This window comes from Nanorana parkeri, unplaced genomic scaffold, assembly GCF_000935625.1.
Source record: "Nanorana parkeri isolate BGI_ZX_2015 unplaced genomic scaffold, ASM93562v1 scaffold97, whole genome shotgun sequence".
NCBI lineage: Eukaryota > Metazoa > Chordata > Amphibia > Anura > Dicroglossidae > Nanorana > Nanorana parkeri.
In genome coordinates this window covers 2,214,151-2,228,133 of record NW_017306365.1, presented here as the reverse complement: position 1 = coordinate 2,228,133, position 13,983 = coordinate 2,214,151, and the positions used below count along the sequence as shown (strand labels likewise).

Sequence of the window (13,983 nt, the reverse complement as noted above, 5' to 3'; positions counted from 1 at the left end):
TATCGCAGCAAGAACACTGCACATGCGCAAACGAAAATCCATTCTGTCGATTTGACTAAATTTGGTGAGTTAGTATTGCTAACCAATGATTAACAAAATCGACATTGGTCTATGCGTGATGGGGTATTTGCGCTAGAATCGAAAGAGGGTTCTTGGCAGCAAAGAAAATCGATGTGTATGGCCAGCTTTAATGTCAGGAGTTCTCAAGCAACAGCCCTTTTAATGATGAATGGCTAATCAAGAAAAGCCCCTCGTATGGTTTCAATATCTTGAACAATAGAAAATGCTAATTATGACATTAATGTGCTGCACTTCAAATAAATATTGAATACATCAATAATATATATTAGATAATACTAATTACTATAGTAATAGACATATATACAGCACATTCATTCACAAAGAAGCGTGCAATACCATTTAATAAAATCAAGCTGTAAAGAATGATCTGCAATAAGGTCTGTGGCACAGACTGGATTGACTAATGCAGGATTTCTATTCACTTTTTCCAGAGCATCTCTCATGGCAGCAAAATCAACCATAGCAGGAATACCCCTAGAACAAAAGAAAATACACCATTTAGAAGAGGTATTAATGACTAACTATGTATGACATAACTAGCATGTAGATTAAAAAAAAACTGTAAACAGACCCTATGAATCACTTCATGTATTAGCAAATATGAGCCTGCTGCAGAATAGGAAAGGTTTGGGAATATGAATGTTTAACCTACACACATACATACACACACGTAATGACGCCTATTTTTTTTAAACTGGTAAAAACTTATAGTGCAACTTTAAGAGTCTGCATGGGGTGGGCTTACAGGTGGTGCAAGTATTCACCTGGAATTTAGACAATTTAAACTAAAAGATCTAATTGTGCATTAAAGAGGACCTTCACTAAAAAAAAAAAAAAAAAAAAACTTTCTGGAATTACTTTTTTTTTCTTTTATAGTCCAAGCCACTCCCTGCCTCTTGTCAAAGCAACAATGGTATAAACCAGGGACGTGTGGTCAGGTGAGGCTCTGCCTCACCTAGTATTATGGAGGAAAAAGCTGTCAGCATCTGTCTGAAGCCGACAGCTTTTTCTCCATTCAGATCGGCTTGTTACAGGTTACACAGCAGGGAAAGCCTCCCCGCGGTGTAACCTGTCATGGACGGCGCACTCCCTTTTAATTATCGGCTTTTGACAGGTAGTTAGGTTACACAGCAGCGGGCTTCCCCTCTGCTTGTGTAACCCAACATGGTGAGGTAAGAGCTGTCACAGCCACTACTCTGTTAGAGGCATGAGCTCTGTGGATGGCTTGGACCAATGGCAAAGCGCTACTGGTCCAAGCTGTACAATCATAGAAAAGAAAAAAACCCAGTAAGGACATCGATCTCGATGCCTCACCAGTGACGAGCAAGTGAGCTTGGTTACCTCCACACACAGATTGGTTACCGAGCTGGGGGCGGGGCTTCAGCGGGATGTGGCAGTGCTTTAGCGGGCTGGGGGATGCCTCACCCTGCACAGAAGGCACGTCACTGGTATAAACACTACCCCTGGAGTCTCTTTAGCTTCTACACAACACTGCAGGGGGGAAAACCTGCCACCCACCAGCAAAAAGGCCCGGAGGCAAGAACCAGGAAGAGACAGCCAACTCCCGATGACATAGGATAGATGGTGGCCCCAGACTTAGTATTGGCAGCAAAGCAGTGGATTACAGCAGAACAACACTGAGGGGCACGGGGGTGCCACAGTACTTTCCTTTTGAAAGATCAGAAAACTAGACTAGCTCTTTACTTTGAAATGTTGCAGTAATAACAAATATGGTTATACTATAGGGGTAATTTCCTCTAGAATTTAAAAGGTCATGAAGCAGCTGCGTTACTTTGTGAAAATAATAAGTGTAATGGGCTGGGAAAGAGGTCTGAGCACATCACTAAAAGAAAGAAAAGAGTACATCATTTTTAAGTGGTTTATATTAGGCTATGAAACTGTATTAATAAATACTATTGTCATACTGGTTTGTATGATCACTCGGCACCTTAAAAGTCCCCATGAATTCTTTAAATAGTTTGGATTTAGTATGTTGCTTCATTGTTATCTTTGGAAAAAGGTCAAACTTACGTGAAATCCTGCAAAACTACACGAGCTGGAAGAAAGGGAACCTCTCTACTTTCACAATTACTCTTCCATTTCAAGACTTTCAAGGCATCCTCTTCTTTTACCAAGACACCATCACAATTTCGCACCACAGTTTCCAGCACCACACGGACACAATATGGCAAAGTGTCTGCAGCAAGGGAATAATAAACAAATATTTCACTTTCTTTTCCTTAAAATATTTGTAAATACTTTTCAAATAGTGAAGAGAAAAATTACCTTAAAAATTCAAGAAAACCTTGTTACTTTAGAAACCAACTCACCATAATCAGATGTCTTCAGTTTAGATATATTGAAGAATGTCTTGTCAGGACTGCAATCAAGAGATTCCACCAAGTACTTGAAGGGACTATCTAAGAAAGGATAACCCACAATCAGTGAAAACTCCTGTCATAATTAAAGTATATCTATACCGAGATGTATTTTTTTTGTTGTACTTCTGGATAAAATGGGGAAAGGTTAGAACCCCTGTCAGATTTTTACTGCTACCCAGGGCTCTGTTAGAGTAATTTCACTTCACTATCTGTTCTTGGGACATTTTACTAGATGGAAATTGAGAGAAAATATGCAACACGCAAACCGACAATAAAAAGCTAACAGAGGTTCCAGCATTCTCTTACTTAATCTAAAAGAGATCATGTTACTGCTGGCTGTCGTTCTTTAAGCCCTCATTCACACCAAGCGTTTTGTAGCGTGTTTTCTAACAACAAAACGCTAAAAAAAAACCCGACAGCACTTTTCTATCCACAGACAGCGAGACTTTGATTGGTCTTGTGAGGGAGGAAACCTGTTTAAATTAGACCCGTCACCCACACCACAAACAATGGGGGAAGGAGAACTTCAGCTTAGCAATGCATTTGTAGATTCAGCAGCTCCACCAAAAATTGCAAAGGTGAGCATGTGCTGCATTCATGTCGTTAGGAGAATACAGAAAGTGTGGGAACCCACCCTTTCAAATTCATACCAAGTCCTTCAGGTCTGGTAGGAATTTTAAGGGGGAAGCCCAAAAAAGAATAAAAAAAAAAAAAATTGCCAGGAACAGGAAATGTCACATCAAGGACTGTTTTCCATTGGATATCTCCCAACGTAGCAGCTGCAAAGTCTGTGTTGTAAAATGGCAAAAAATGCACACAAATACGCTTATTTTGTGTCACTCAGGTGTGAATGGGGGCTTAGAGATTTCCCCTACTTTACTGTCCTAGGGCAACCTTTACGCCAGACAGGCAGTTAAGTAATCTCTCCATCATAGCCTGCGACTGCAGCAAAACATGACAGGGGTTCTAATCCTTTCCCACTCTATCCAAACCTAAGAGAAACAAAAAGTTTTGCCTGTAGATAAACTTTAAAAGAAACCTGTCAGAGTAGTATATGGGAGCGAACACTGCTTGAACAAAACACCTGGGGCTGTCATATTTATCCTTGCTTGTGTCAATGACCTCTGTGAATCTATGATCTGGAGCAAGTAAAGGTGTTATCAGGAATCCCAACAAATTACTGCCTATTTGTTAAAGATTAGAAATGTAGTAAACAAAGGATGAGGATCAAATCAGGTATGGCCGCTCCCATTTCTCTAACCTGTTAGATTCCCTTTAAATACAACAAATGGCATCATGTTTTTAATAAAATAGTGCACTACATACCTATGACGTTGGGTGAGACATCTACAGACTTCTTATCTGTCAGTTCAGACCTGCCACCAACCTAAACAAACACACACACACACAATGCTCACAATTGAGTATTTATGATATCAGCCTGAAATGTAACATTCCATGAATGAAGAACACACAGACTATAAAACAGTGTTATGGTTCTCAGTCCTGAAGAATAATGCCTATGTCTGTTGAGTTATAACTAATTAATATACTAAATCTTAAAAGATCTGGAAACAGGAGTACCAAGCCACAGAGCATCTTATTTGGAATATAGGCAAAGAGCTCATGATGTGGTAATCACTGAAAGCTTTGACACATTCACCCATATAGTCAACACATCATGATTAAGAGAACTATGGGGTCAGTGTTTTTTCCACCATAGTTCTCTTAAGGGTCACAGGAGGACATAAACTAGTGTCCTCACGTGACCCAAAGCTCAGTATACCGTGAGCTACAGCTCGCGGTATACTGAGACCGCCACAGCTGGGACGGATCTCAACATTACTGTCGAGAGCCACCCAGCTGCGTGACAGCTGGCTCTGCCAATCAAGAGGCGCTGGAGGATCGGAGCGGGGGAGGGGGAATGCCTGCGGGGAGCCTGACTGACAGTCACGGCTCTCTGCAGGGAGATGATTGAGAAGTGAGCGAGCGGTGGTATGTGTTCGCTCACTTCCCGACCTATTGAGCTGATGTGTGACAGTTTCACTGTCACACGTCGGCTAGAACTATGAGGGTGAACGATTTTCACTCACCTCATAGTTCTCCTTTAAGGGCCCATTCATACCAGCGGTCACTTTATAGCATGCACATAACTGATGGTGTGTGTTGTGCGTATGTGCATCAAAGCGTTTGTTTTACTTAATGGTAAAGTAAACCTGACAGCACATTTAACCCTATGCACAGCAGCGCAATGAGATGCATTATAACACACCTTAGCCCTCGTTCACACCTGAACGTTTTGTAGCACGTTCTACGCTCGATGAACGCTCTACAAAACGCTTAAAAATATAAATCCCATTGTATTCAATGGTCTCGTTCCCACCTTGGCGTATTTCCGCACGTCCCTAACACGCTACAAAACGGCCCACGCCTGAAAAGGTCCAGGTACTACTTTGGGCCATTTTGTTGCGCGTTTCCATTGGGATACAGCCAAGTAGCCTTCGGAAAAGCGCGACGGTCGCGCAACTTTTTTACCACGAATCCATCAGTGTGAACTGACCTAACCGGACATAAGGCAAATTGCCTTGTCTATTCACTGAGCAACGCTGCCCAACGGGGCTTGTGTGAACAAGCCCTAAACACCAAATGTACAAAACACTTAAAGCTTCCCGTAGGAATGGCCAGATGATGCCAATTTGTAAATAAAGAAAATCCATGGCTCAGTACTCTTCATGGGCACTGGACAAGCTCAGTTTTATCAACATTACAGGTGACTAGATATCAAAACAGTACTTTGACCAGAGATATCCGACTTACGTGACTCATCAAGGTCGCCAGCCACCTTCCCTTATAAAGAGCCAACAATCACTAGATATTCTAAATGTGTGTACAGATGTAACCATTTTTACTTCTGCTTGTGCTGCTGTTAGAGAAATTTCTCATCTCCTGTCCTGGGGACAACCTTTTTACCAGACATGTCATAAGAACCGACTACTCTGGGATCACTGCTTAGAAAGAGCTGTGCATACACATACAGGGCTTCCGATGATTCCAATGCTGAGCGGGCAGTGTGCGCTTGCGCACACCGGCCCGTTCGGCATTTGTCTCCCGAGTACGCCACTAACCTGACGAAAATCGTACGATTCTCGGTGGGTTTTCAAGCATGTTTGGAAGACAAAAGACGTGCGACCGTACAGTAGAAAAAGGTTGCACGCCTTCCATACACCTGTCGATTATCGTACGATCGCGGTATCATCCGCGATTATCGTACGATAAATCGGCAGGTGTATGGGGACCTTTAGAGAAATCAGAAGATCACTGGAGAATCTGCTGAGATTGCGGCAACCTGTCACTGTTTCAAGCTGAGCTAATTTCACGCTGGGAGTCGAGCTGGGCTAGTGGATCAAGTTATCCTTGAAGTGTGAGGCGGCTTTTACTCCAGTATTCATCTGGTGGTCATTTCTTTAATATGCGAGTAGTTATAATAAATTCTTTCAAACTATCTATGGAGTGGTATGCATTATGTTTTCCGTTTGTTTTCTTCTATGAGCATTATGGACAAGAGGATGAACGCTTTCTTTTAAAGGATATACAGGTGGCTATGAATTAAATCACAAGACACATAGACCTTTTGGAAAAGATGTCTAATAGTAAGTTGACCAGCTTGTTTGTCGGAGATTCACAGGTGAAGTGAGGGATTGAAGAATTTCTACACAGTACTGGTGCAACGTTTGTCACTTTTTGCACAAAGACTTTAAGCAATTTTAAAGGACGCACAAAGTGTGGTGGTTTTACCAGGACTTTATTTGTGAAGATCACATTCTATATGATATTGTACATATTTATAAGATACATGTATATTGATTTGTTTATCGTTATTTAGTGCGGCGCAAAAACTATTTAAACCTTAAATAGTTAACTCAAAAACTAGGAGATATATGGCACAAACATGGCACTAACCAAGCAGCCCGGCTTCATGTCTTTTTGCTATTGTAGGGGGGCTGGGTGATATCGTCTTTAAAAAAAAAACCAATCGCTATTATGTTTAAAAGACAAGCAGCACAAATGTTGATTTTTTTTTACCACACAAACGTAGCACTAAAAAAACACACTGGAGTTTTTATTTGTGCCCATTGGAGGTGGCACAAGGTTAAAATAACTTTAATGAAAGAAATTTAGGGTCTGGCATAGCTAACAACCTTCTGAAATGTTAGTTGCCAGGTCCTCATGCTAAAGTCAATACATATTAAGTCACTGACATTTATGCATATTGGGAAAAAGTCATGCTCCAGGTTTTTCTTAGGAAAGATTTAATTCAAAGGTGATCTAAATTCTCCAGTGGTGAGGGTGAGCTCTTTGAACAATCTGCACAGCATCTATTCACATCATGGCACACTGAACTGCTAATGTGTTCTCTTCTAGCAAGTCCAGGCTGCTGTTGCCACTGCATATCTGAAGCCACTGCCATGGCGCTCCTCCTTAGCCACTGAATGGCCTCTAACAATGTAACTTTTTCACAGGCGCACAGGAGTTACATCATCCCCACAAGCCGGCTCTATTCGTGCCATGTACCGCGCAGTTTACATGTAAAAATAAAATTATCAGGCACATAGAGCATTCTTATCTAATGAGACTTTGCATGTGTCTTTTGCCAAAAAAAAATTACTTAGGACTGGGCAACTCTCACCCAGAACTAGGAGGCAGCACTAAGCAACCTGCATACATAGAACTTACCATAACACAGTGGGCTAGCTGGAAGACTGTTGGCTATATAGACCTATATAAGTCAACTATCTGTAAAGGTGATAGTATTCATTGTCTACCCAGCTGCTGAAACACATTGGTGAGTGATTTTCACTCACCTCATAGTTCTAGCCGACCTGCGACAATGAAACTGTCACAGGTCGGCTCAGTAGATCGGGAGGTGAGCGAACACATACCGGCGCTCGTTCACTTCTCGATCCTGTGCCGGCAGAGAGCTGCGACAGGGGAGGGACTGGATTCCCTCCTCCCATCCTCCAGCACTGACTGCGGAACGGACGGGGGAGGGTACAGCTGGCTCTGCCTCTAGATAGGCAGAGCCAGCTGTCACAACACGCAGCTGGGTGGATCCAGACAGCATTGTCGGGATCCGTTGCGGCGTCTCAGTGTATACTGAGCTTTGGGTGACGGGATAATTTAGGGTCTGGCATAGCTAACAACCTTCTGAAATGTTAGTTGCCAGGTCCTCATGCTAAAGTCAATACATATTAAGTCACTGACATTTATGCATATTGGGAAAAAGTCATGCTCCAGGTTTTTCTTAGGAAAGATTTAATTCAAAGGTGATCTAAATTCTCCAGTGGTGAGGGTGAGCTCTTTGAACAATCTGCACAGCATCTATTCACATCATGGCACACTGAACTGCTAATGTGTTCTCTTCTAGCAAGTCCAGGCTGCTGTTGCCACTGCATATCTGAAGCCACTGCCATGGCGCTCCTCCTTAGCCACTGAATGGCCTCTAACAATGTAACTTTTTCACAGGCGCACAGGAGTTACATCATCCCCACAAGCCGGCTCTATTCGTGCCATGTACCGCGCAGTTTACATGTAAAAATAAAATTATCAGGCACATAGAGCATTCTTATCTAATGAGACTTTGCATGTGTCTTTTGCCAAAAAAAAATTACTTAGGACTGGGCAACTCTCACCCAGAACTAGGAGGCAGCACTAAGCAACCTGCATACATAGAACTTACCATAACACAGTGGGCTAGCTGGAAGACTGTTGGCTATATAGACCTATATAAGTCAACTATCTGTAAAGGTGATAGTATTCATTGTCTACCCAGCTGCTGAAACACATTGGTGAGTGATTTTCACTCACCTCATAGTTCTAGCCGACCTGCGACAATGAAACTGTCACAGGTCGGCTCAGTAGATCGGGAGGTGAGCGAACACATACCGGCGCTCGTTCACTTCTCGATCCTGTGCCGGCAGAGAGCTGCGACAGGGGAGGGACTGGATTCCCTCCTCCCATCCTCCAGCACTGACTGCGGAACGGACGGGGGAGGGTACAGCTGGCTCTGCCTCTAGATAGGCAGAGCCAGCTGTCACAACACGCAGCTGGGTGGATCCAGACAGCATTGTCGGGATCCGTTGCGGCGTCTCAGTGTATACTGAGCTTTGGGTGACGGGAGGACGCTAGTGTGTGTCCTCCCGTTACCCTTAGGAGAACTAGAGGGGGGAAAAAAGCCCTAACCCCATAGTTCTCCTTTAAGCCCCTTCCACTTCTAGCACAATTTGTGTCACATTCACCATTCAGTACAGCATGATGGATAGCAAGCCATGGTTAGCGGTTTCTTTTTTTAGGAATATTTTTTTTTTTTTAAGGGTTCCCATTTATCTAAATCATTCAATTTTCAAAGCTACAATGTTCCCACCTGCTACCTGTAAGCCAATCTAGAAAACACTGTGCAATACAGCAATATAACACTCAGGTAGACACGTCTTCCCATAGGAGATGCCTCTTGTTTATTGTGTATTCCCCTGACCATGTATCTTCAGAATGAACTGAGAACACACGAAGGGGATGTAAGGGTGAAACACAGGCTAAAAACTAAGAAGAAAAACAGGCAGCCAGTGGAATTCAATACAGGTAGGAAGAGGCACAGTCACTGTCTGAGCGGCCCTTCGTATGTAAAACGATCAATTAATACTATCTGGAGGCTAGGGAATTGTAAACCCAGCCTAGACGAAGCTACATGCCCAATCCTGGAGACACCACTTACCGAACTGGGCGATAATATCCCGGGTCTCTTATCGCCCTCCGACACAGCGGCCGCCATCTTGACTCCGCCGGAGCCAGCAGTGCGATGACGTCAACCTTTTTTTCCTGAAAAACTTTATGTAAAATGAGACATACAGCTTTTTCCGTTTTCATCAATAAAACTTTATTTTTAAAAAACCGGACAGCCATATGTAAACACAGGGTTTTATCTGCTAGTAGAGTCAGGATCGTCCAGAGCCGAGCAGAACACTTCCTCCTTTATATAATGAACACTGTCCGGTAGTTTTTGCCGGCTGTGTCTATTCTCCTATAGCTTACTTACTCAGGGTTACCGACTGGAGAACAAAACCTGACATAATTTATTTATAGGTGACACAATAGGAAATGACATAAAAATATATAAACATCCACACACAAAACAAAATACAAGTTATGGCTGGTGTTCACCACCACACCACAAGAACTCCCTGAGTGCAGGCTGGAGGTAGAGTCTGCAGGAACTTGTGCAAACAACATGTGTGCAATTCTCTCCAGGCTTCGATGCAGACAGTTAATGAATGCAAATGTTTTCTTTTATTAAAGTGGAAGTAAAGTCAGTAAAATAAAAAAATTGCTAGGAGGTAGGGATTTTTGGCCGTAGAGATATGCAAAGTCTCCTTTGCCAAAAAAAAAAAAGTCTTCCTCTCTCCCCCAGTGCTGGAGAAGGGACACTTGTAAGGCAAATGTGCTTTGATGTGCTGTGCAAACTTGCAGATTAAGGCAAGTTTTCTACTGCTTTAATGTGGGTACATCCATTACATTTCTGTAAAAGATGGACTATACCTGTAAGGCTATATTCACACTTGTAGGCTTTAGTGTGATCTGTTAACACTTGTATTAAGGCAGCCATTTAAATGAACCAGCTGTCAAAGCACTACAAAAATTGGACCTGCACTATTTTTTTTAATTCAGCACACCACAACACATGGTCATGCTTTACTGTGCATTGTGGTGTGCCACCATAAAACATTTGGTAGCTCTCTCCCCCAACCTCCATTTAAATCAATCTATGGGCATATAATATACAATATTACATACCTCATTCCATTCTTCCACATTATTTCCACCTGTCTGAAGACTGGTCCCACAAAGATGCTCCCCTGTGCTGGTTGTGTGGACTCCCTTCTTGCTGACCTCTTCATGTACAATGTAGGATTTCTCCTATGTGGGGATGTCAAGGGTATGGCCACGTTAAGGGGCTGGAGTGGGAGCAAAAAAGAGTGCTGGCTGACGGGAGTGATTAATAAGTTAAGTACTCCTCTCATATATTCCCTTAGATTTACTATGAGAGGGGGGGCTGCCAACAGAGGATTATTATCAGCTGACTGGAGTTCAGTTTTAAAGTGTTCCTGTACCTTTGGGAATGGGAGGGGGTGGCAGTGGGAACAGCATTATAATGGTAATGGCTCATGTAGGTGGGCATTCTTGTCAAAGCAGCCTTGGGCTTGAAGGCATTTCTTTCAAAACCACAACAGAGACCTATATACCTGCAGTTAAAACACACCTCAATAGGACATGCTGCATCTGAAGAAACACAATGAAATGCCAGTCAAACGCAGCCTCTGAACTGTCATCTACACTACTCCTTTAAAGTCAATAGGAATCTGCTGGCCTGTGTTTCAATACCTGTTATGCTGCACGTCAATAAATAGACGGTTTGCTTTACACTCTGGAGTGCCGGTGTCTCTGCCTTTACTTATAGTTATGACGGTTGCCACCCGCTGACTACTGCAGCATCCACTTCATAGGGATCTTGCGTTCAGGAGTGCGATGGGACCATGGACTTTCTGATATTAATTTCAAACACACTTTTAGGTGTGTCGGATGCTTCTGACTCCCCACTGACATGATTCCATTGGTTGTATATTTTGAATGTAGGAAGGAAGCAATCAGCTCACCACGCGAGTACAATGGCAGAACTGAACTGCAGCAGGTGGTACAAGGCAGCAACTTCTCTCCATGTGCAAGTACTAAAAGTCCCCAAAAAAACAGCTCCCTGATCTTTAAGCTTTTATTACCACTCTAGTTAGTGTTGATGTCCTATTTATCTGGCATGCAATAATAAAAGTTTAAAGGTTGGATAAAGTTTGGATGGTGACTCTTTTAGTGCTTGTATATTTTAAATATGCTGGACCAAAATGTGCGTACAAGGGATCATTCCCACCATATATATAGGTAGGTTCTAAAAAGTCAAGACAAATGTTTTTCTGTAAAGGTTGCCATGCTCTGGTCTATTTTTCTTCTTCAACCTATAGGCTGAACAAGAAAAATAGAGCAGATTTTTCCATCAACAGGAGTGTGTTGATCGAGAAATCCAGCTGTTTGCATTGTATTTTGACAGGTGCCGCCGGCCGCAGTGAAAATAAACTACAAGAGCGGGCAGCTCATTGGCTGCTGGCTCCTATTGTACAAAACTTTTCTGGCCAGCTGATCGAGGGATGCCGGCCGAGAGGTACTGACAGCGTCACCCACTGTGTGAATTTCGGCTGGTTCCTCAAAAGCCGGATGAAATTCGCACAGGGTATGGGCATCTTTAGTCTCCTCTCAGCATACCTTGGGGCAAGTCTCTCTCCCACAATTTAGTGTCAGCTGGAAGTATGGTGTTGCATGCCAATTGCATGCCTTGAAAGTAACTGGAGGCATTCATTTGGTGGGCAAGGTCCCTCTTTAAAGTGGTTTTATGACTGCTCTATCCCATTAACTGCATGTCCTACTTTATTGACACTGAAAGTATCATTGCTCAATCCTCAAAGTCCTGCACTGAATGCAGAGGCACTGTACCCCTGACACTGAATGAACAGTTTTAGAATAAATAACAGGAATGCCTGTAATCAAGTTAGGACAGGGTTTTGCAGTGATTAAAAGGGCAGTGGTTAAAGGTGGCCATACACTTTACAACCATCGCAAGACCTTAAAAAAATGTACGATCTGCCTATCTTGGACAGGCAGATCGTACTCTCGATCATCGCAAGCCCGCCCCCCTGAGGGGCGGGTTTCCGATGACCGCAATGCTGAATGGGCAGTGTGCGCGTGCGCACACCGGCCCTTTCGGCATTTGTCTCCCGAGCACCCGAGTACGATTTTCGGCTGGTTTTCTAGCGTGCTCCTTAGACAAAAGACGTGCGACCGTACAGTAGAAACAGTCGCACGTCTTTGTTCACACTGCTTGATTCTCGTACGATCATGGGATTTCCCGCGATTCTCGTACAAGAATCGAGCAGTGTATGGGCACCTTTACACTAGCATGTTAGAAAGTCTCTGTGTGGATCGGTATGTTTTCTAAATGCTAACGATGATTGAAAGGGGGCCACAACACTTGTCCTTATTCATGTGTTTAGAAATAGATTTTCCCCAAAATATGTTTTAGATCTGTTGCTGGCATGATCTTTGTTTCTGACTATCCAAAGACATGCTGGTAGGATAATTGGCTCCTCTCTAAGTTGGCCCTCTATGTATGCATGTGAGATAGGGACCTTAGATTGTAAGCTCCTGGAGGGTAGGGACTGATGTGAATGTGCAGTATGTAAAGTGCTGCGTAAATTGTCGGCGCTATATAAATACCTATAATAAATAAATAAATAAATATACAGTAAAGGAATGAGGACACATCAATATAATACTAACCTTTATTTTGAAGCAACTCCTGAAGCAGCCCAATTGCTAATGAATACAAAATTATTTGTTGCTTAAGGAGGGACAAAACAATCATATCACTGACTCCTACGAAGAAAATGAATTATGTAAAAGCATTCTCTTCATCACATGGTAAAGTTAAAACTGCCAGACAGTCTTGCTGCAAAGGTCCTATTATCTGTTCAGTGAATGCAACAATCCATTTGTTGTTTTGTTCTTGGTGTCTTGTCATTGGTGAAAACATCCACTGGTATATAACATACCCTTCCGTATGTATGATCATGTTATTATCTGTCTTTTTGCAGATAAACCGTTAGCTGTTCAGATAAGTATCCCTGGCATCGTCATCAGTGACTATGTTTCATTCTTATTTTGAAGCTAGACTGAGATGAGCCTAAAATAGCTAGTACACTTAATATTTTTGTTGCTGACAGCAGTCAAATCTGTATAATTTGTTCTTTTTAAAAGATACATTTGCGCAGCTTTGAAAAGTCATTGTGGTGTGAAATCCAGCATGTTAACCCAAACAGAGCCTTACTTTCAGGGCTCCAGTAACAACAAAATTCAGGAACGTCAGCAGCACACCAATATAATGTGAAATTAGTCCATTTAATGACTCAAAATTGTCATACAAAGGCTTTGTATGACAATTTTGAGTCATTAAATGGACTAGTTTCACATTATATTGGCGTGCTGGTGACGTTCCTGAATTTTGATGTACTTCTCTGTGCCATCCATGGTCATTACGAGCACCCGCCTGGAATACAGGCTTACTTTGAACCATTAAGAAGTGCAGCATGATATATCTTATACCGGTAACAACAAAAGCACATACAGTAAATCAGGCTGAAAGTAGAATTAGTTATAAAACAAATGATCCCTTGGAGACAGTCCATATATGAGTGGAGCCTATAGTTTCATAAAGTTACCACAAGGTGGCACTGCTTGAATATTATTCAAAGATATTTGTTGAAAAGATGAGTAAAAATGTTAGAAAAATTAAACTGTTCGGTAACAATACTCATAATAGTAATAATAATAATAATAATATATTGTGTTAATATTCTACAAAAACAAACCA

At 42.3% G+C, this 13,983-nt stretch overlaps 1 protein-coding gene and 1 long non-coding RNA gene across 2 annotated transcripts in view; both read right to left on the bottom strand.

Annotated features, from left to right (window-relative positions):
• IREB2 (iron responsive element binding protein 2) overlaps positions 1 to 2,787 on the bottom strand; it is a 27,331-nt gene extending 24,544 nt beyond the window's left edge. The window contains exons 1-4 of the mRNA XM_018552764.1: positions 2,769 to 2,787; positions 2,412 to 2,501; positions 2,113 to 2,278; positions 418 to 555 (exon numbers count right to left, since the gene is read on the bottom strand). Of these exons, the coding sequence (XP_018408266.1) occupies positions 418 to 555; positions 2,113 to 2,278; positions 2,412 to 2,501; positions 2,769 to 2,787 (413 nt within the window). The remainder of the gene's footprint in view (positions 1 to 417; positions 556 to 2,112; positions 2,279 to 2,411; positions 2,502 to 2,768) is intronic.
• Positions 2,788 to 3,816: 1,029 nt separating this feature from the next.
• On the bottom strand, positions 3,817 to 9,316 carry LOC108784046. Its single transcript, XR_001941049.1, has 2 exons — positions 9,232 to 9,316; positions 3,817 to 3,849 (listed from the first exon to the last, which is right to left on the bottom strand). It is a non-coding gene; the product is annotated as an uncharacterized LOC108784046 (long non-coding RNA).
• Between the last annotated feature and the right edge of the window lie 4,667 nt (positions 9,317 to 13,983).